This window comes from Diabrotica virgifera, chromosome 1 (genome assembly GCF_917563875.1).
Source record: "Diabrotica virgifera virgifera chromosome 1, PGI_DIABVI_V3a".
NCBI classification, from domain to species: domain Eukaryota; kingdom Metazoa; phylum Arthropoda; class Insecta; order Coleoptera; family Chrysomelidae; genus Diabrotica; species Diabrotica virgifera.
Genome location: NC_065443.1, coordinates 189,149,838 through 189,169,850, shown reverse-complemented (window position 1 = coordinate 189,169,850; position 20,013 = coordinate 189,149,838). Strand labels below are relative to the sequence as shown.

General features: G+C 32.6%; 2 protein-coding genes across 4 annotated transcripts in view; one reads left to right on the top strand and one right to left on the bottom strand.

Annotated features, from left to right (window-relative positions):
- The window catches only part of LOC114329227 (YTH domain-containing family protein 3), a 151,123-nt gene extending 139,742 nt beyond the window's left edge, over nucleotides 1-11,381 (bottom strand). Inside the window, exons 1-2 of one of the 3 annotated variants that reach the window (XM_028278271.2) lie at nucleotides 11,156-11,381; nucleotides 11,016-11,040 (exon numbers count right to left, since the gene is read on the bottom strand). In XM_028278271.2, coding sequence (XP_028134072.1) covers nucleotides 11,016-11,040; nucleotides 11,156-11,179 — 49 coding nt within the window. In that variant the 5' untranslated portion in view covers nucleotides 11,180-11,381. The remainder of the gene's footprint in view (nucleotides 1-11,015; nucleotides 11,041-11,155) is intronic. The other 2 variants (XM_050641865.1, XM_050641866.1) reach the window with 2 other exon arrangements.
- Nucleotides 11,382-12,707: 1,326 nt separating this feature from the next.
- Nucleotides 12,708-20,013, top strand: part of LOC114329226 (translocation protein SEC63 homolog) — a 41,336-nt gene continuing 34,030 nt past the window's right edge. Inside the window, exons 1-3 of the mRNA XM_050641864.1 lie at nucleotides 12,708-13,161; nucleotides 13,363-13,694; nucleotides 13,776-13,946. Coding sequence (XP_050497821.1) covers nucleotides 13,041-13,161; nucleotides 13,363-13,694; nucleotides 13,776-13,946 — 624 coding nt within the window. The 5' untranslated portion in view covers nucleotides 12,708-13,040. The remainder of the gene's footprint in view (nucleotides 13,162-13,362; nucleotides 13,695-13,775; nucleotides 13,947-20,013) is intronic.

Sequence of the window (20,013 nt, the reverse complement as noted above, 5' to 3'; positions counted from 1 at the left end):
CTACATACATATTTATTTTATGATTTTGTATTTTACTTAGTATTTGTTTGTAATGTTTATAAATGTTGCTTAATTGTACATTTTTTGTCAATGGGCTTGCCCCGTTTATTAACAATAAATAAATAAGTAAATAAGAAATTCTTGTGAGGCAGTTTATGATTTAATTTTAACAGATTTTCATTATTTGATTATAAAGTTATTCCCTATTATACATTCGCTACTTTGAATCATCGGACCGAAACAAATCTTTGATTAATACAAAAATCAAAGTAACAAATGTGATTTTTTGAAAAGAAAAAAATGATAAGCAGTTCAAATTTGTTATCAGTCTAACAAGGATTAAACATTACATACAAAAAATATAAAAATTTTCCCATTTGTCAATGCGCTGATTTAGGAGTCTCTAAAAAAATAGTTATTTTGCTCTCCTGAAAAGTACCACTTTTCACATACGATAGTTGGAAATGACAGGGACGATATGTATGATATGATATTTAATGGGTTAAGATGTCACAAGAAAATAGCTTCAGAAGCTTAAATATAATGTAATGTACCTTTAAAATATAACCAAAAATAGCTTTTAAAACATTACAGTTTGAAAAGTATGTGTCTGTTTAGAATGTTTTTAAAATTTTATTTGTGAATATGTCTTGAAATATTTTTGGATGTCATGCACAGAACTTGTTTTAACCTTGTGGATCTTAAATAGTATCATGGGGTGTACCAAAACCCTGCGCGCATATTTTTCTGCTGTTTCTCTGGCAACACTGCACTTAGGTAATCTTTATTTCGGTTGTGTTCAATCAGAATGAGAAAGCATGTTTCTGTTGGAGCTCAAAGGTGAGTGATAAGTTAGTATTGGGGTGTTTCATAACCCCACTATACAATCTGCATCGCATGTATGTTCACATAACTTAGTTACACATTTACCTGGACTAGAGGCCAAGCTGAGGAAAATAAACCTAATACACCTTGTGAAGCATGGTCTATACTTTCTACTGAGAATATTTTATGAATTATTTTGGAACACACAAACGCCAAAATTACCAAACTCAGTACAGGATATGGAAATAATGCAACTTTCCTCAATCATGTAGATAAAATTGAACTCAAAGAATTCTTGGAACTGTTATTGTTATCAGGTGTGTTTAAGTCAGGCTATGAAGATACTGCTTCACTGTTCGCAACCGATGGTACTGGAAGAGACATTTCCAGGGCTACAATGTGTCTCACACGATTTCTGCTTTTATTGACAGCTAATCGGTTAGATGACCAGATTACTAGACAATAACTTATAAGTGATGGCGATAAACTAGCAGCAATATCAAAAATATTTTATGCCTGGATCCCGTGTACCAAAAAAAAAGTTGATTAATAGCAAGCTGAAAATCTGTTGATAGCTCACGGCTTATACATGTACGGGAACACTAAAACAGGAAAGTTTTAATTGTGGAACAGGTTAAAAATTTGGAACGTCAGACTACGAAAACGTTCCAAATATGTATTTTGTTTGACAGAACTTCCAATTGATTTGTTACCCTTTCATTAAAGTCTCATGCAAAAATCAGACTGCTATTTATCACCTGTCATTTAACATGTTCTACGTGTGGGACTTATTAAAATGCCCAGTTGGTAATAAATACCAGTCTGATTTTTGCATGAGAGTTTAATGAAAGGGTAACAAATCAATTAGAAGTTCTGTCTGACGAAATACATGGGACCATGGGACGTTTTTATAGTCTGACGTTCCAAATTTTTTTTATTTATTAACGGACAATCACCCAATTAAAATACAGTGTAAACATTAATCACAGGAGATTTATAACCTAATCTAAAGTAAATTAGGAAATAACAAACATTAAAAAAAATGTACAAATCACAAGGATATCAAGTTATCACATACAGTTTTTAAGCTGAGCTTTAAATTCATTTGGAAAACTATAACAATCTAAACTCTCCGAATATTGGTTAGCAAACCTAGGTGTTCTGGACATGAAGGAGTTGTTTCCGTAGTTAGTGCGATGGGGTCTAATGTAAAAAGGTTGATTTAGCCTCGTTTGTCTACTGGGAACATGGAGGTTAATTTTCTCCAATAGTTGAGGACCAAAATTATTGGAGTGTAGTATATTATAAAACATTGTGAAATCCTTATGCATGCGTCGGATTTGGAGAGAGGTTATGTTGAAAGACTTTTCTATATTAGAATAGGTAATTTCATCAACCCTATGGTTTTGTTTAAATGCAACAAATCTTAAGAACTTGTGCTGAACTCTCTCAATAGCTAGAATATGGGTGTTATAGTGTGGAGACCAAACACATGAACAGTAATCTAGGTGAGGTCTCACAAGTGAACAATACAATACTTTTATGGATGGGATATTTAGAAAGTCTTTTGCACAACTTTTGATAGACCCTAAAAGTTGAAAGGATTTTGAGACAATAGATGAGATATGGGGGATGTAGGATGAGCTGGAATCGAGCACAACACCTAGGTCTTTTATCTGAGATACAGAGTCTAAAGGACAATCCTTAATAGTATAGATATGATTTGTAGGAGTTCTATCTCGACCAAAAACCATTAAGAGACACTTTTTAACATTAAGTTCCATTCCGTTGCTATCACACCAATAGCTCAACGGAATCTAAGTCAGATTGTAATTTTTGATAGTCACCATCATTCTCGATTTTCAAATATAATTTTAAATCGTCAGCAAACATTAGGAAAAAAGCAAAGTGGAAACAGGAGGCAATATCACTAACATAGATATTGAATAGAAGGGGTCCAAGATGTGACCCTTGTGGCACATTTTTAACCTGTTCCACAATTAAAACTTCCCCTGTTCCAGTGTTCCCATACATCAAAGTTTGTCTGACGAGACACCGTTAAGCTATTATCAAATTTTCAGCTTGCATTAATCAACTTTTTTTTGGTACTTGGGATCCAGGCCTAGTTGATATGGATATTTTTAGAAAATTGTGCTCAAAATTTTATTTGCAGTGAATATGCCACAGTTGATGAAATGTTAGTAGGATTTCGAGGTAGATGTTCTTTTAGTTTAGACATGAAAAGTAAACCATGAAAATATGGTATTAAAATTATATGCCTTTGTAAAGACTCATTATTTACTAAACGCTTTTGTTTATGTGGGTAATGAACTCAACAATCTGAATTTGGAAAAGCTTTTTGTACCAGTTCAACATGTTTTAAGATACAAAAGGAACTTGGATATCATTATCATATTTTTGAAGTGCACAATCGAAATAAGATGCTAGTAGATTATCTTTTTAACTTATTTTAGAGGGTAATTGCTGTGTTGTTCAGGTTGTTATATATAATTCTTGAGATTAACTGATACAATAGTGTTACACTTAGATAAACTATAAGAAAGCAATAAATAATAGGTATGATCCTTTGTTTTCTAGTGTAACACTTTTGACTGTAGGCTAAAGTGACCAAACACCAAATTGTTTGTTTTATTATCAGAATGACATTGTTATTGCTTTGGAAAACAAGTTACAAGTAGATTCCATCTATACTGACTTTTCTAAAGCATTCGATAGGGTCAATCATAATATCTTACTTGCGAAACTTACAGCAAATATGGTATTTCTGGAAGTCTCTTTGATTGAATGCAAAGTTACCTGACTAATCGAAGTTTAAGTGTAAAAATAGGATGTTTTCTTTCTAATGCTTTTACAGCTACATCTGGAGTACCGCAAGGTTCCCACTGTGGCCCCCTTTTATTTAATTTGTTCTTGAATGATGTTCACTCTATTTTTAAGGAAGTTAACTTTTTAATGTTTGCTGATGATGTTAAAATATATAAGACTGTCAAAAATGAGGAAAACATTTCTCAGCTTCAGTCACAAGTAAGTTTATGAGTGGTGTGGTAGAAATGATATGGAACTTAATACAGTGGAACCCCGATAAGTCGGCCCCAGATAACCCGGAAGTTAGGCTAACCCGGACCGATTTTTATCAGAAAAACATTTCAACAATAAAAATGTATGTAATATAATATTTGAGAGATAATGGGTATTTGTCTAATTTGAACTACATATACGATAGTAAAAATGACTCATGGCACACGACGTTCATTGTCGTGCTATCGGAAACAACAGGCACCTGTACCTGTAGTATCTTTCATTTATTTTAACTGTCTTAGCATTGTTTAAAAAAGACTATTATTTTTTAAACGATGGCCTTAGTCTTCACTGTTATTAAATAACATAACATCGTTCTGAGTGGATTGAGACCGTATTGTGTGTAGTACAGTCGTATTGTTCGCTTCTGTTCTGTAATCGTTTGTGAATCTATTCAGATTTTGTATTTGCATTTTTTTTTTGTCTACGTAATGGCAACAAAACGTAAAAATGTTGTAGTGACAATGGAAAAGAAACTAGAAGCATTAGGTAGAATTGATAAAGGCAAATCTTTAAAAACAATTGCAGCATCATATGGTGTCGGTACATCTACAGTATCGGATTGGAAGAAAAGTAGAACTAAAATCGAAGAATTTAGTTTCAAAATGATAACAAAAGACAGTTTGTACAATAGGTGCAAAGCTAATAAAGCTAAAAATGAGACTCTCGACGACGCTTTCTATGTGTGGTTACGTGCAGAACGCAATTAATCCGAGTTAACGAGGTTCCACCGTATTAATAAATGCTTTTTAATAACTTTTGCTAGATCCCATTCGCCTATTCAGCATCAATATTTTATTAATAATACTCCTGTCACACGTGTGAAATTCGGGATTTAGGTATAATATTTGATTGTAAATTAACATTTTACTCTCACATTGACCATACTGTTTTGAAGGCATTTAAGATGTTGGGTTTTGTATTACGTTCATCAAAAGATTTGTCAATTCACACAATAAAAATCTTATATTGCAGTATCGTGAGATCAATTACTGAATATGGTTCTGTTGTCTGGTCACCTAGTTATGCATATCAAATCCTAAATATTGAAAAGGTTCAAAACAAATTTTTACGTTTTGCAGCTTTTAAGATGGGTTTAACAGTTAGAAATTATACTTATGACAATATATTAATGAGATTAAATTTACAACCTCTTGAACTCATAAGAGTCATGTTGGATATTTGTTATCTTCGCAAAATTATCTCTGGTGTTATTAACTCCGAAGAATTGATAAGTCTTGTGTGCTTTAATATACCTGCTAGATTGACACGAAATCCACAAATATTCAAGGAACTACGGCATGCTACAAATTATGGTCAATATGCACCAATTAGTAGATTGACCCTGTATGGAAAACAAGTTTAGTCATTTAATAGATCTGTTTGGTTCTTCAATTTCCTCTATTATACAAGAATTAGGCGGTCTTGAATTTTGAATTTGAAAAAATTAAATAGATTTAACTGTTGTAATTGAATCAGTTGTTTTCATCATTTGAAAATAATTTATATTCTTTTTTATTTTTTATGTTTGTGTTTTATAGTTGTAGTTTTACGTGTACCTGATTTTTATATTTTCATTATTATGACGAAAGCTCTGCTTTATTGTATTTTGTATGTATTGGGTTTATCCCGTTAATAGGTAAATACCTTTTATCTTTCTCTTTGTGAAGACAGAGAAATCAACTCAATCACCCATATGCACGTGGTATTGTCATATGATGCTTTGAGGTATATCTTGTTTAAATTTCACCCAACGCCAGGGTTTAATATATAGCACGCCAATGTTAGACTTTTGGTCGGCATTTTAAGGGTTTTAACCCATGTATTTTTGGTGGCTTAGCATGTAGAGTTTGCTTAGAACACTGATGATGCTCTCTTTAGAGCGAAAACATTCTGTTTTTTAATGTAGCCCTTTATTGGGGTTTTAAATAAATAAATAAAATAAATACTGTATACAACTGTATGTAATTTAGATGTACTGTGCATATGTATTTCATGTTTTTGCAATAATTATAATGGAGTTTATCTGTAAGTATAGTATTTTAGTAATTTTTACCATATTCTCCGGCTAACCCAGATTTTCGATAACCCAGATTGGCTGCAGTCCCGATTAACCCAACTTATCAAGGTTCCACTATACTAGGAATAGAAAGGCTCAGACAATGGTTATAGCAGAAAAATAGGAACCAGAAAAAAAAAAGTAGATCTCTAGTAGGGACTAGTTTTCCTTTATCAATAGTCACATTCATACATACACACTGTGCACAGATTCTAAAGGTGCCAGTGGGAGATGGAGTCAATGTGCAGTATTATAGTCGATATATGAGAGAGAAAGTATGTATTAACCCTCCGTTACTCGCACACGGTGTGTGAGACCGGCCCGATAAATAACTTCATGTAACTCTGATTGTAGTGGAGATTTTGAATTGCTGCTGCATATACCTCTTTAGTTGTCAGTCAACTATGGGTGAATCCACGTGCAGTGTAAAAAAGAGTATTGTACTTTTATTACTAGGCAAACACAGTACGCCACACCGTGTGCAAGTATTTGTGCACAAATTTTTGTGTTTAATCAGACATCAATAGTTTTAATTAGTAAGGTAATTTGAGATCTTTTTCTTATTTTCAATGTGTATATATTTGTTTATTTATATTTTGATATGATTACGAGAAGGAGAAGCAAAGATTATTAAAATTATTTGAGGAAGTATTGACTGACGAGAAAACACATGAATATGATGATGAACAAAGTTACTTTTGATTAAAGTAATATAATGTTGACTCAAACTCATCCACAAAATTATATGATCATATTGTTTTGTTTTGTTTTTTTATTTCCACGGGACAAGCCCAATACAGTTACAATTTTTTACAAATTTTGGAACAATTTAGTATACTAAATATAAGTCATATATATAACACATAAAATATAATAGTTAATAAAATAGTTAAAATAAATAAATTACATAAAGAACAAATTAGAAACAGACTGGTAAAGGTGGACATAACAAAACAATTAATAGGCAATATTAATTTGTTGCAAGTCGCGTATAAATTGGTTGGGTGTGGAACTAAAATTAAGCCTCAGTATTTAGATTTGCTAGACATAACATTCTAGTTATAGGTTCATTGAGGCCATAATTACATCGATGAAATGGTACATGAAAAGTGGTTTCAACTGCATTTCGAGTACTGTATGAAGGAACTCTAAAACCAACCTTAGACAATAAATAATGACTATTTGCTGTACCATTTAACAAACTATACAGAATTTTCAAATCATGGTGATATCGATGTTCTTCCAGGGTATTGATATTTATAAATGCTCTAATTTCATCATAACTGTAAAACCTGTTACTCCCATTAATAGCTCTAATTTTAAATCCCAAAAACCTAAGGCAGCAGTGCTCAAAGGGTCGATCGCAATTGACCGGTCGATCGCCAAAGTTTTTGAAGTCGATCACGATTCACGGAAAAAATACATATTAATGGAAAAACGGTGACAAAAAAAAATTTCGCAGAGAATATACAACGTATACAACGTTTTTATAAATTATGTAAAACAATAAGAGCTACCGATGTACAAACTAGTGCGTATTACAACAGATGGTACCCTATCCATAACTGGCGTTAACGATAAATTTGTTGCATTATGTCAAACTAACTGTGACTTTCCATCGTTTTTTCGTTTCATTAGATCATTCACCAGCAAGTTTTGTATTCAAAAATTTTAAATATGAACGACGTCATGAAGATGACAACAAAAATTGTGAATTCAATCAGAGGGCTAGGCTTGCAACATATTTTTAAAGCGCAATTGGAAGCTAACTACTCTGCGGGACACACTGGTTTACTTCTATACACATACAAGTGTCAGGTGGTTGAGCCGTGGAAAATTTTTAGATAGGATATAGTCCTGCCGCCAGGGGGGGTACAACGGCTTCCTTAATTCAGATGGACTTACCCAAGTCTTTTTTATGTATTTTGACCCGTAGAACACGAATTTTTTGGGTAACAGTTGATCCGGATGTCGATAAGATCGTTATAAACAAAGAACTTGAGGAATTACATAACAGCGATTTTTCGCAAAACAAAACATTTTTTTTGTATTTTTTGGATGATTCTCAGCAAAAAATGGTCTTACAAGTCTTTTCGTAGGATGCATAGTTTTTGAGATAAACGCGGTTGAACTTTCAAAAAATCGAAAAAGTGCAATTTTTGAACCCCAATAACTTTTGATTAAAAAATAAAATAGCAATTCTGCTTACTGCACTTGAAAGTTCAAGTCAAATTCTATCGGTTTTGATTATTTGCGTTTCTAAAAATTAAGTTTTTATTACAGACAAAGCCATAAACACATTGTGTTTCCCGTGCCCAATGCATGCATTTTAATGTACGTAATCTACGTAGAAATTGACTGTATGCGTGCCTACTCGTTCGATTTCAAATGAGACATGCATTGAAAACATCATTCAATCACTATGTGTTTACAGTTTTGTTTAACAATAAAAAAATTAATTTTTAGCAATAAAAGTAATTAAAACCGATAGAATTTGACTTGAACTTTCAAATGCGGTAAGCAGAATTGCCATTTTATTTTTCAATCAAAGGTTAGTCGGGTTCAAAAATTGCAATTTTTCAATTTTTTGAAAGTTCAACCGTGTTTATGTCGAAAACTATGCATCCTACGAAAAAACTTGTAAAAACATTTTTTGCTTAGCATGACCCAAAAAATACAAAACAATGTTTTATTTTGCGAAAAATCGCTGTTATGTGATTCCTCAAGTTCTTTGTTTATAACAATCTTATCGACATCCAGATCGACTGTTACACAAAAAATTCGTGTACTACGGATCAAAATACATAAAAAAAACTTGGGTAAGTCCATCTGAATTAAGGAGGCCGTTGTACCCCAACTGGCGACAGGACTAATAATTAATCTCCGGAAATAATGTCTTTTCTAATGTCTACTTTGAAACGAAAAATAGATCAGTGATCTGGCTTTTGTATCAGATTTTACAAATCGTTTGAACCTCCATAATTTGAAACTACAGGGTAAAAATAAAACAATAATTATCGATATGATGAGTGCAATACATTTTTCTGTCAACAAATTTAAATTATTGATTAATCAAATGAACAGAAAGGATTTAAATAACTTTCAATCGTTAAAAAAAAGTAACCGCTCATCTGAATTATGTTTATTATGAAACGGAGCTACAAGCAGTTCCTAACGAGTTTCAAAGGTGCTTCGCCAATTTAAAAAAAAACTGACAGATATTGTAACATTCATGTTTAATCATTTTCTTGTGAAGATGTGGAAAAATTGCCACTGAAATATCCAATCCATTCAATATGGAGATCAATTCCATCCAAAACGATGCACTGAAAATAATTTCAGATATATACCTTAAGTCCAGAGCGACCAATACAAAATTTTGGTCTTTCATATCGTCTGACAAATATCCGTCTTTGAAGCAAGTAGCTCTGCAGCTCACAGCATTCTTTGCATCAACTTACTTGTGTGAGTCTGCATTTTCCCAAACGAAGGTAGTGAAATCAAAGTATCATAATTGGCACACTGACGAATATCTCTCATCATGCTTTCGGTTGGCCCTCGTAATTATTTACATCATATGATGATATGAATAATTGTGGATGTGATATGATAATATGACTTGTGGATGATAGGCAGTGCCATTCACTCTCTACTCTCTGTAGATACTACTTTTTATCAAATAGAAATGTGAACTTTTTATTTTCCAATTTTTTTTACTAGCAGTCGATCTCTGGACGCTTGCAGTTTATGTGGTAGGTTCCACGCAGTGTAAGTCTGAGCACCACTGACCTAAGGAATTTATTTTGAACTTTTTCAATTTTTTCTGCGTAAACATTATAGTAAGGTGACCAAATACTACAACAGTATTCCAAGTGAGGTCTAACAAGAGAACAGTATAACAATTTTAGGGTATTGGGACTTTTAAAATCATAGCAGTTTCGTTTCATGAAGCCAAGCATCTGTAATGCTTTGAAATAATAGAATCGATATGATCTGCGAATTTTAGCGATTTGTCAAACAGTATTCCAAGATCTCTTATTGTATTAACACAATCTAGTGGTGTGTTATCAAGTTTATATTCAAACGGAATATACGTTCTACCTTGATAAAAACTAATTTTCTGACACTTTTTGACATTTAGCTCCATTTCATTTTCTTTACACCAATTCTGTATTTTATTTAATTGACATTGAAGATTTTCGGAATCGTCAGGACTAGTTATTTTCGAAAAGATTTTTAAATCATCCGCACACAAAAGCTTATCACAGTTTAGATCTATAATATCATTTATAAATATAATAAATAATAGCAGACCCAGATGTGAACCCTGAGGGACACCAGAACTGACAACTACATCCTGAGATAGACAATCCTGGATCCTTACTTATTATTATTATTATTATTCATTAAATAATATATTTGCACAAAATTTTGCAAAAATTTTTTGTTAAATATTGCTGATTCATATTTTTGGACCCGGTCTTCTGCACTGTGCGCGAGTATTTGATCACAAAAAATTGGTGCGAGTAACGGAAGGTTAAAAATAATGAAATAACGGATTTAATATGATTTGTTATTTATTGTTTCAAATACTTTCTCTAAGAAGCACTAGAAATAAACAAACCAAGACACATTTAATGTTACGAGGAGCAATCTAAAATCATGATTTACAATGTAAAAACTTTGTTAATCATGATTTGAGATTTTCAATGTAGTTACATTGCAAATCATGATTTGGGAGTGCTCCTTGTAACATTAAATGTGTTTTGGTTTGTTTATTTCTAGTGCATCTTTATTGTGATTTTAGTATGGAATTATCCAACATAATAGAAGAGTTCCTTCCTTTCCAGAACTTTGTCCTAATTCAGTGATACACAATTGCCATATGATGCACAAATGTATCAGACTTAAAAATGTTATCACATCTTTCTTGTATCCATACAACAGACAACTATGTATTTATCTCAAATATTCTATATTTTATTTAATCAGATAAAAAGTATGGAATAAAGATAACATTATAAAAACATACCTTGATTTCCCTGTCCTTTCATCCGCTGATGATTCCATTTATGTAAAAGAAAATAGGAACGTTTTAGAATTACTCAGAAAAGCACTTCAAATTTAATTTTATCCTAAAATGTTTCTGTCAAATGATATTTTGATTTTTACCTGATCTGACACGCCTGCTGACATTGACTAGTCTTTGTAATAATTTCACTTCTTTAAAATAGTTAGAACCACTATCACTATTGCACTAAAAATTGCCAAGCACTTACACTGAAACTCCTCTTGTGTCCATTAATAAACAAAATTATTTAACAAAATAAAGAACAGTCTTAATTCAACAATGGCGTTTAGTTAACCTGTCTATCTGTCTGTACCGCTAACTTCGATCATGTCTTTTGTCATCTGTCAAAATGCCGCAATACTGATTACGGATTAAATCTTACTTCTTAAATCCTTAAAAGTCAGTTACCGTCCGAAAGCCTGTTACGCACGGAGAGCTAAACTAGAATTTTATTTGCGCAGCATTCCCCGAAGCAGGCGTTCTACCTCTAGTACACTTTTGTTCCAACACGACCGAGAACCGTCACGAAACGGTAACGCTTCTGCGCAGTAAACAAACTCCGTTCCAACAAAAATATGATCGTCATCGGATCGTCCTTCCCACTGTTCCAACAAGAATTGTGATCTTTCGGTGACGGTTTCGTGATGATCATTTCAGTAATCGGGCAAATGCATAATGTGCTGGTTGGACTGACTTGCGCACTAGGATTTAATTCTTTAAAGTTTTTGAGCCTTTGATCGACTAAAAGCACACAAGCTGTCACCAACAAAAATGACAAATATATGATTACCGTCATGGGACGATAACTGGGCGATACAATTACGAACATGCGCACAACAAACGGTACAAGTAGTTTCGTGACGGTTTCTGGACCGTCCAAAAGTTCATGTTGGAACAAACCTTTTGACGTACTAAAGTTATAAAAGTAGGTACCCTTCCAATAAGTGAAGCAAAGAAAAAACGGATTTGATGAAGATATGCCCAAAAATATTTTTCCAGAAGACGTGCATGCTTGAATAACAAATTTAAAAACGGGTAATAATATCGTAGATTCAATTCCAGACGTAACGATGGAAGAAGAAACATTTTACCTTTTAATTTTCTAAAAAGAATGTAGATTATTTGTTTTGTTGGGATAATATACAGTTAAATTTTATTTTATAATTAACAAAATCAGAAATAAAAACCAATAAAATAAAATTTTATATTCATTCAACTAGGTAAAACCTGATAAATATCACGTTTTATTTTTTTGTAAATACGTTTTTATAAATACGTTTTTATAAATTAAACTTAAAATAAATTATTCTAACTAAATATTAACTTTTCTACCATTTGGCAATCTCTACAAATGTTTGATAAAACTTCCTATGATGATTTTAAATCTTCTTCAAATTTCCTAAAATCTTTAATCGCGATTAACTCCAAACAATGGTTTTGTAATCGGGTTTTCCGCTCGAACCCCTCGATTTGGTGACAAGCTTCCCCGTGCGTAGCAAGCTTTACAGGACAGAACTATTACAAAACACGACTCAAATGACGTTTATCCAAACGTCATTTGTATGTGGTTCTATTCCATAGGGCAGAGAGGAGAACCAGGAGAACCAAGAATCAAGGGTAGAACGTAGAACCATGGAACGATGGAACCACAGTAGAACATAGTTCCTGGTTCCAGTTTATTCCACTTATTTTAAAATCAAATAAATTAAATTATCCGATTTTATTTCTGTGAAGATGACTTTAAATTGGCATACTTTAAATTGGTTTAAATCTGAGTCTGCTATAATTGATCATCCTTTGTTAGTTCATTACTTTTCTATCTATCCTTGTCAGATTCATTTCATATTTTGCTGTTTTAGATTAGTTTACATAGAACAAATTTTTTTAAGTTTAACTGTAAATTGTAAAAAAGTGATGGCGGTTCTTCTTGATGTCATTTAAATATTTTTGACACGTTGTAATCCAGATAATTAAAAAAAAAGTAAAATGGGCCAAAAATTTCAATACGATGAAAGTGGTGGAACATTTTTCTATTTCTTACTATCATTTTTAGCACTAATTTTGATTCCCGCAACATTTTACTATTGGCCGAAAAAGAAAAAGAGAGGTTGGAATAAGAAAATATTAATCTTTACTATATTTTATTGCTTACTTTAGTTTTGTGAATAGATATTGAGTTAAATTACATGTAATTTAATGTTACATGCGTGTATAATTAATTTAGTTGTATGTTTAGGCGATCAGTGTAAAATTTACTTTTAGGTTATTTTTGTATGTATTTTTATATCATGTTTTTCTAATATTTTAGATGTTCAAGAAGAAATCAAGGAATGTACATGCACAGGATGCATTTTGAAGAGGGAACATTTAAAAAAATCAGAACCATGGAGGGGCCCTAAAAATTTTTTAATCAAATTAATAATAGTTGTTGGATGGGTGATACTATTCTTATTAGCTTATAAAGTATCCCAATTTGACTATGAGATGTCAAATTTTGATCCCTATGAAATATTAGGGATACCACTTGGTGCTAGTCAAGGAGAAATTAAAAAGGCTTATAGAAAACTGTCACTAATTCTCCACCCTGATAAAGACACTGGTAATGAAAAAGAGTTTATGAAACTAACAAAAGCGTACCAGGTAAATAGTTTTTGCAAAGTTAATGTTACTTCTGTATTGTCTGTTTTTAAAATGAGAATTAAAGTGTTTCTTATAATGTAGGCTTTAACTGATGATGAAGCCAGGAGAAATTGGGAGAAGTATGGTAATCCAGATGGACCTGGAGCTATGAGTTTTGGAATAGCTTTACCATCATGGATTGTTGAAAAAGAAAATAGTGTTTGGGTATTAGGTCTTTATGCCCTCGTTTTTATGGTAGCTTTACCAATAATAGTAAGTAGTAATATTTATTTTTAATATTTTAAATTATATCATAAGTTCCCAAGAAAAACACGCTTGTAACTACTACCTTAGCTGTAATTACCACAAAATCTAATAATATCTGACTTGACCCATGACCAGATTGCTGTGAGATGTACTTGCAGAAAATATTATTTTATCAATTGTCGCTGATTTGCAAAAACGGGCTAAGTAACATTTTTATATTTTTACTAAGTGGAACATTAGCTCCTTTTTACACAACCAGTTTAAAACAAAATGTTACTTGGCACCAAAAAATTATGAGACTATCTCAACAACAATAAGTAATACACTTGATCCCTTTTTACAGAATAGGTAGAACCTTCTTACCTATCATTTTTGCACATAACCCCTCTTTTGAATAAAATGTCACTTGGCACCTTTTTGCCAATCAGCGTCGCAATATAAAATAATATAGTAATAATGAGTAGATGAGGATGCCAAAAACCTCCTAAAAACGTGTTCATGGAAAAGAGCAGCAGTAAATCGGGATGATCGAAGAAGCTTGCTGAAGGAGGCTAAGGCCTTGTTTGGGCTGTAGTTCCATTGGATGGAATATAAAATAATATACGATGAGCTTTTAATAGAACAGTTTATTGATATCTATGGACATGCCGACAGTATTACAGGTTTGAATATTACTGATACAAAATATTCTAAATTACAAAAATGCCTAACAAATATTGAGAGTGGAGGGGTAATCATTCCTAAAATCTAAAGGTATACCTACACCTGATATGACTAACATTGTAACTCCACTTAAAATGTTTTTCAACAAAGGCTTAAATCACATCTATAAACGATACCTTTATTTTGGTCTAAAAACTTCGATCCTATCTTATATAAAGTTATTTAACAAAATAACCCCATTGTAAGTGCACATTTTGAATCACTTAGTTGAAAAAACATTGTATCCAACGTTACAATATTGTATATTTTTATTATTGATGAAAACATATTATGTTTTTATAAAAGCATTGTAACATATACAGGGTGTCCAGAAACACTACCGACAAACGAAGACTGGAGATACCTCAGATAATTTGAAGATAATTTAACCCAATTAATTTAATCTAGTCCGAAAATGCTTCGTAAGGGAGCTAGAGCTCTTTAAAGATGGTGTCTTGTAATTACGTTTTTTTTTAAATTAAAAACTGAACAGCATTACCTCTAGAAACTCGTAAGCTAATAAAATTTTTTGAATTTACCTATTGTTTCACATAATCCAATGATGAGTTCTGATGTACACCGCAAAATCCATTGTTTTTTGAGGTATCTCTAAAAATTTGCCACCGTTGGCTTATTTTTCAATATTTTAGCTTGAATTTTTTTTTGAATATTCTCTGAATTGTACTGAATATGTTTATTTCATTTAAAAATAATTCTACCATTCTTAAAAAATTCACAAAATGTACCTAAAATGTTGATTTCAAAACCTACGACCCCCTCCCCCCCTAACTCCTTAAGGATAGCTGACAATATTTTGGTAGGCAACCTATGCAAATCTTTGTCTATGTATGAAATTTATTAAAAAAATGTTTCATCCGGTAAATTGATGGGAGAAGGTCAACCTAGATTCGGATCTTAGACTGTTATGTTTGACGTTTTGATCTCTCTCTGGAAATTGGTCTCAAAAAAGATTATTCTAAAAAATTCTGGAAGGATTTTATAACCTAGATTTAACCTAGTGTCTTTTCTATAGCCATATAATACATAGACTGAGCACTGCAATTTAAAACTGTCCCCAGTGCGACAGAAAATTGTTTGTAAACAGGGTAAGCATTGCTTTTTAATCAGTGGCGTTTATCGACTATGTGACTTTTCCACTGCCGCTGATTTGATAAATACGGCCCCAGTTGATTTTGATATTTTCAGTTTCGATATTGTTTTCATGAACTATTTGAGTGTTAATTTTATTATTCCAATATTTTTTTTATTTATGTAGATAAGGACACACCATTAAACTTGATAAAAATAATAAACTTAAAGATAAAACCCATAACTAAATTAAAATTCATGGTGACGTTTCAATTATTACTTTAATCATTGTCAGAATAATAAGTTTCTTGAGCGGATGCTTTAAAATAATTTAAAAGGAACAAACAATAATTAATGAAAACGTAAAAATGACATTGACAATCATTGGGTTAAGTCAATAATTTCAAACACGCCATGTCTTGTTGCGTGTTTAAGGGTGGCTTCAAAAGAAATATGGATAATGCCTCCCATTCCGTTGGAGAACTTGCATGACCAATGATTGAGAAGTCCTTACGACTAATAGGGTGGTCAGAATCAGTCATATGTTGGAATACTGCTGAATTTGGAATTGTTCTTGATCATCGTCCTAAGTGAGGAGTGACACCTAAGTGTTCGCAACATCTGACATTAAAGTGACGTCGAGTCTTCCCGATGTAAATTAAAGGTTTAATCTTTAAGTTTATTATTTTTATCAAATTTTTTTTATTATTTATCTAGTTACGGGCCTTACCCATTATTACAAAATAATTTAAAAGCTAAAATATACATTATAACCTCAAAATAAATTATAAAAATATGTACCTAAATACACTTAATTAAATCACAAAATGATGACATCACAGACAATATTAAACATTAACAAATATTTGGCCACTTAACACTAAATCACCTAGCTACCTATAAATATACTTATAAATTTATAAATTAGTGTTCTACCCTAAGCGTTATAATCCTTAATAAAGCACATAAAGCGTCTTTACACTGAAATCAATGTTTGGAGATAAGTTATTGGCTGTCCTTACAGACCTTGAAATAAAATTATTATGCTTTACATTAGTTCTACATAAAGATTGATGAAACATTAGGTGAAATCTAGTAATCCTTGACAGAACTACCAAACCAATAGAGTACAGTAGATCTGGGCAGTCAGCAGTACCATTAAAAATTTTGTAAAGATTCTGTAAGTGTCCTCCATTGTCTACAAATCTGAAGAGGAGAGAGATAAAATCTCTAGTGAAGTGAATCATAGTTGTAATGTTAGTTATCAGGGGGATCCAATCCAGCCTTAAAGGCCAAGTACCGCAAAAATCTTCTTTGCACTTGTTCTAATTTGTGTACATGGCATGTATAGAGAGGATTCCAGATGCATATTCCAAAAGGGGTCTGACCAATGAACAATACAATAGCCAGATTGCTTAGAGATTTGTGGAATCTCTTGACAAAGACAACCATTTTAAGGGCTCTAGAAACAATCTCTGAGATGTGAAATTTGAAGGATAGAGCATTGTCAAAAAAGACTCCAAGATCCTTAGTAGCTGACATATTGATCAAGATGGTGTTAGAAATTGCATAGCAAAAAGCCAAGGGGAAACGCCTTTTAGAGAAATACATAGTAAGGGGTTTATTTGGGTTTAAATCCATGCAATTTCTTTCACACCAGTCCACAAGTCTGGACAAATCTCACTGCAAGTTGATACAATCAGTAGTAGAAGAGACAGCCTTAAAGCATTTCAGGTCATCAGCAAAACATAGAAATTCGGAATATTGAAAGCAGCTGTGGATGTCATTTATAACGATGTTAAATAACAAGGGTCCCAAATGAGACCCTTGAGGCACACCAGAAGGTACTTTTATCTCCTTAGATTTAAAGCCTTTGACCTTTACTATTTGAGATCTATCAAACAAATACCTGCCGATCCAGCAAAACAAATCACCACCCAAACCTGCTATCCTCAGCTTATCCAATAAAATTATATGATTTACCCTGTCAAATGCCTTAGAAAAGTCAGTATATATACTGTGTACCTCACCACCACCATAAAAGACATTTGACAGAAACTCACTGTAAACCAGTAAATTCAGCTCAGTAGACCTTTAATTTAGAAATCCATACTGCTGGGGTATTATTGTTGATGTTAATACTGATGTGAGATATTTTGTTTCTATTTTTTCAAATAGTTTTGGAATTACATTTAAATTGCAAACTGGCCTATAATTGCACACATAAGCTCTATTCCCTGATTTATATACGGGGGTCAAGAAGCTAGTCTTCCAAAACTCAGGAAAATAACCAGACTTTAAAGAAAAGTTGAATATTATATAGAGAGGACGAGAAAGTACAATACTACATGCTTTTACACAGTTGTCTATCAAGTCTCTTAGTGATTAGACGTGTTTGATTTAAAAGTCGATTCACTAATTGCCGCAAAAAATACACAGTTTGTTTACCTTTTACTCATTTATTTGGTTAAGTTTTTTGGATTTCTACAAGTAAGTCGATTCATTACTTAATTTATCCTGGGAAATTATACTTAAAAATCCGACTTCTGTCTGGGACGGATGTCGGGAACTTCACCTGGCGGCGGGAAGCCGCCGCGGTCTTCAAATATAAGAATCGAGGATATCAGGGTTCTGGATGGCATGGAACTCGACGATTCAAATGTAAATATTAATCAAGATGGTTTTCGCGGATTTACAGAAGCCGATAAGAATAATATTGCAACAGGGGACAAAAATCAAGTTTTTCCAGCAGATAATGATAACAATAAAAGCTCATTAACAACAACAGCAAGTAATTTAGACCAGCCAAACCAGTCTTTCAAACGCGATATTTCCATTAATAATCGATTTACGTCAAGAGATACAGGTCCGTACTTAATTTTTGTGGAACACGAAGTTTTGAATGTGGGAAGATTGCATCCAATGAGACTTGGTGAAAAACTGTTAGCACTTTCGGAATACGAAAAATCGATCTTAGAAATTAGTAGCGTGGGTCGTAATAGACTTAAAATTGAAGTTAATTCAGGGTTAGTTGCGAACAAATTAGTGGAAAATTCGGTATTCAAAGACAAATAAACTGATAGCTTATATCCCCTCACATTTAACCGAAAAAAAAAGGTATTGTGAGATCGGTCGATACATATCTGACTGAAAATGATCTTGTTAAAGTTATAAAATCAGAGTGTTCTGTTCGTAAGGTGCAAAGAATGTTTCGAAAAGTAATAAAAGACGGAGTGATTGAAAAAATCCCCCGTCAAATGATAATTGTCACATTTGCAGGGAACAAAATTCCCCAATTTATTTATATAAATAAAGTGAGATGTCCTGTAGACACGTACGTTCATCCTGTTATGCAGTGTTACAATTGTCTTCGTTACGGTCACTCTGCATCTCAATGTAAAGGAAAAAAGAAATGCCGAAACTGCGGCAAAGAAAATGATAACGAATGCACTCAATGTGATAACTTCTGCATTTTTTGTAACTCTAATTCACACAACTCGACAAATCGAGATTGTTCAGAGTATAAAAAACAAAAACGAACTAAGGAAGCAATGGCACACCTTAATATTTCTTTCAAAGAGGCCGAAAAAGTTATTGACAATCCTGCCTACACTAGTATTGTTCAAAAAAACAGATTTGCTCCGTTACTGTCATCCACTACTGAATTCCCTTCATTAGTTTCCAGGCCAAATACCTATTCCAATATTGCTCAAAGCTCATCAAAACATTTGCCTTCCATTGCAAATATTTCAAATACTGCAGCTTCTACTAGAAAAATACGAAAAATACACCCATCGTCTCCTACGCTTATTACCGCTCCAAGCGAATTTAGCTTTTGTGCTAGCCCCGTATTCCAGTTCGGAAACTATAATAAAAATGTATCTAAAAATAACGATGAACATCTTAAAAATGAATTCGCTACTACTTTGAAGGATTCAATCAATAATTTCTTTTCAGACATTCCTGCTCGAAACCCTGCGATTAATAGTTCAGTTCCCTCTATACAAGATGTAGAAAATATAATTAACAGCGTGATTAAACATTTCTTTACCTGATATGGCCGGTTTAAAAATTGTCCAGTGGAACGCTAGATCAGCGTACTCTAATAAAAACTCTATTACGCAACTTTTTACAGAAGAACACTTTGATATAGCTCTTATTTCGGAAACTTGGTACAAACCTAAGTATGAAATGTCCTTACAGGGATTTAATATTGTTAGAAAAGATAGACGTAATAAACGAGGTGGAGGTGTTAGCATAATTATCTCTAATAATATTAAAT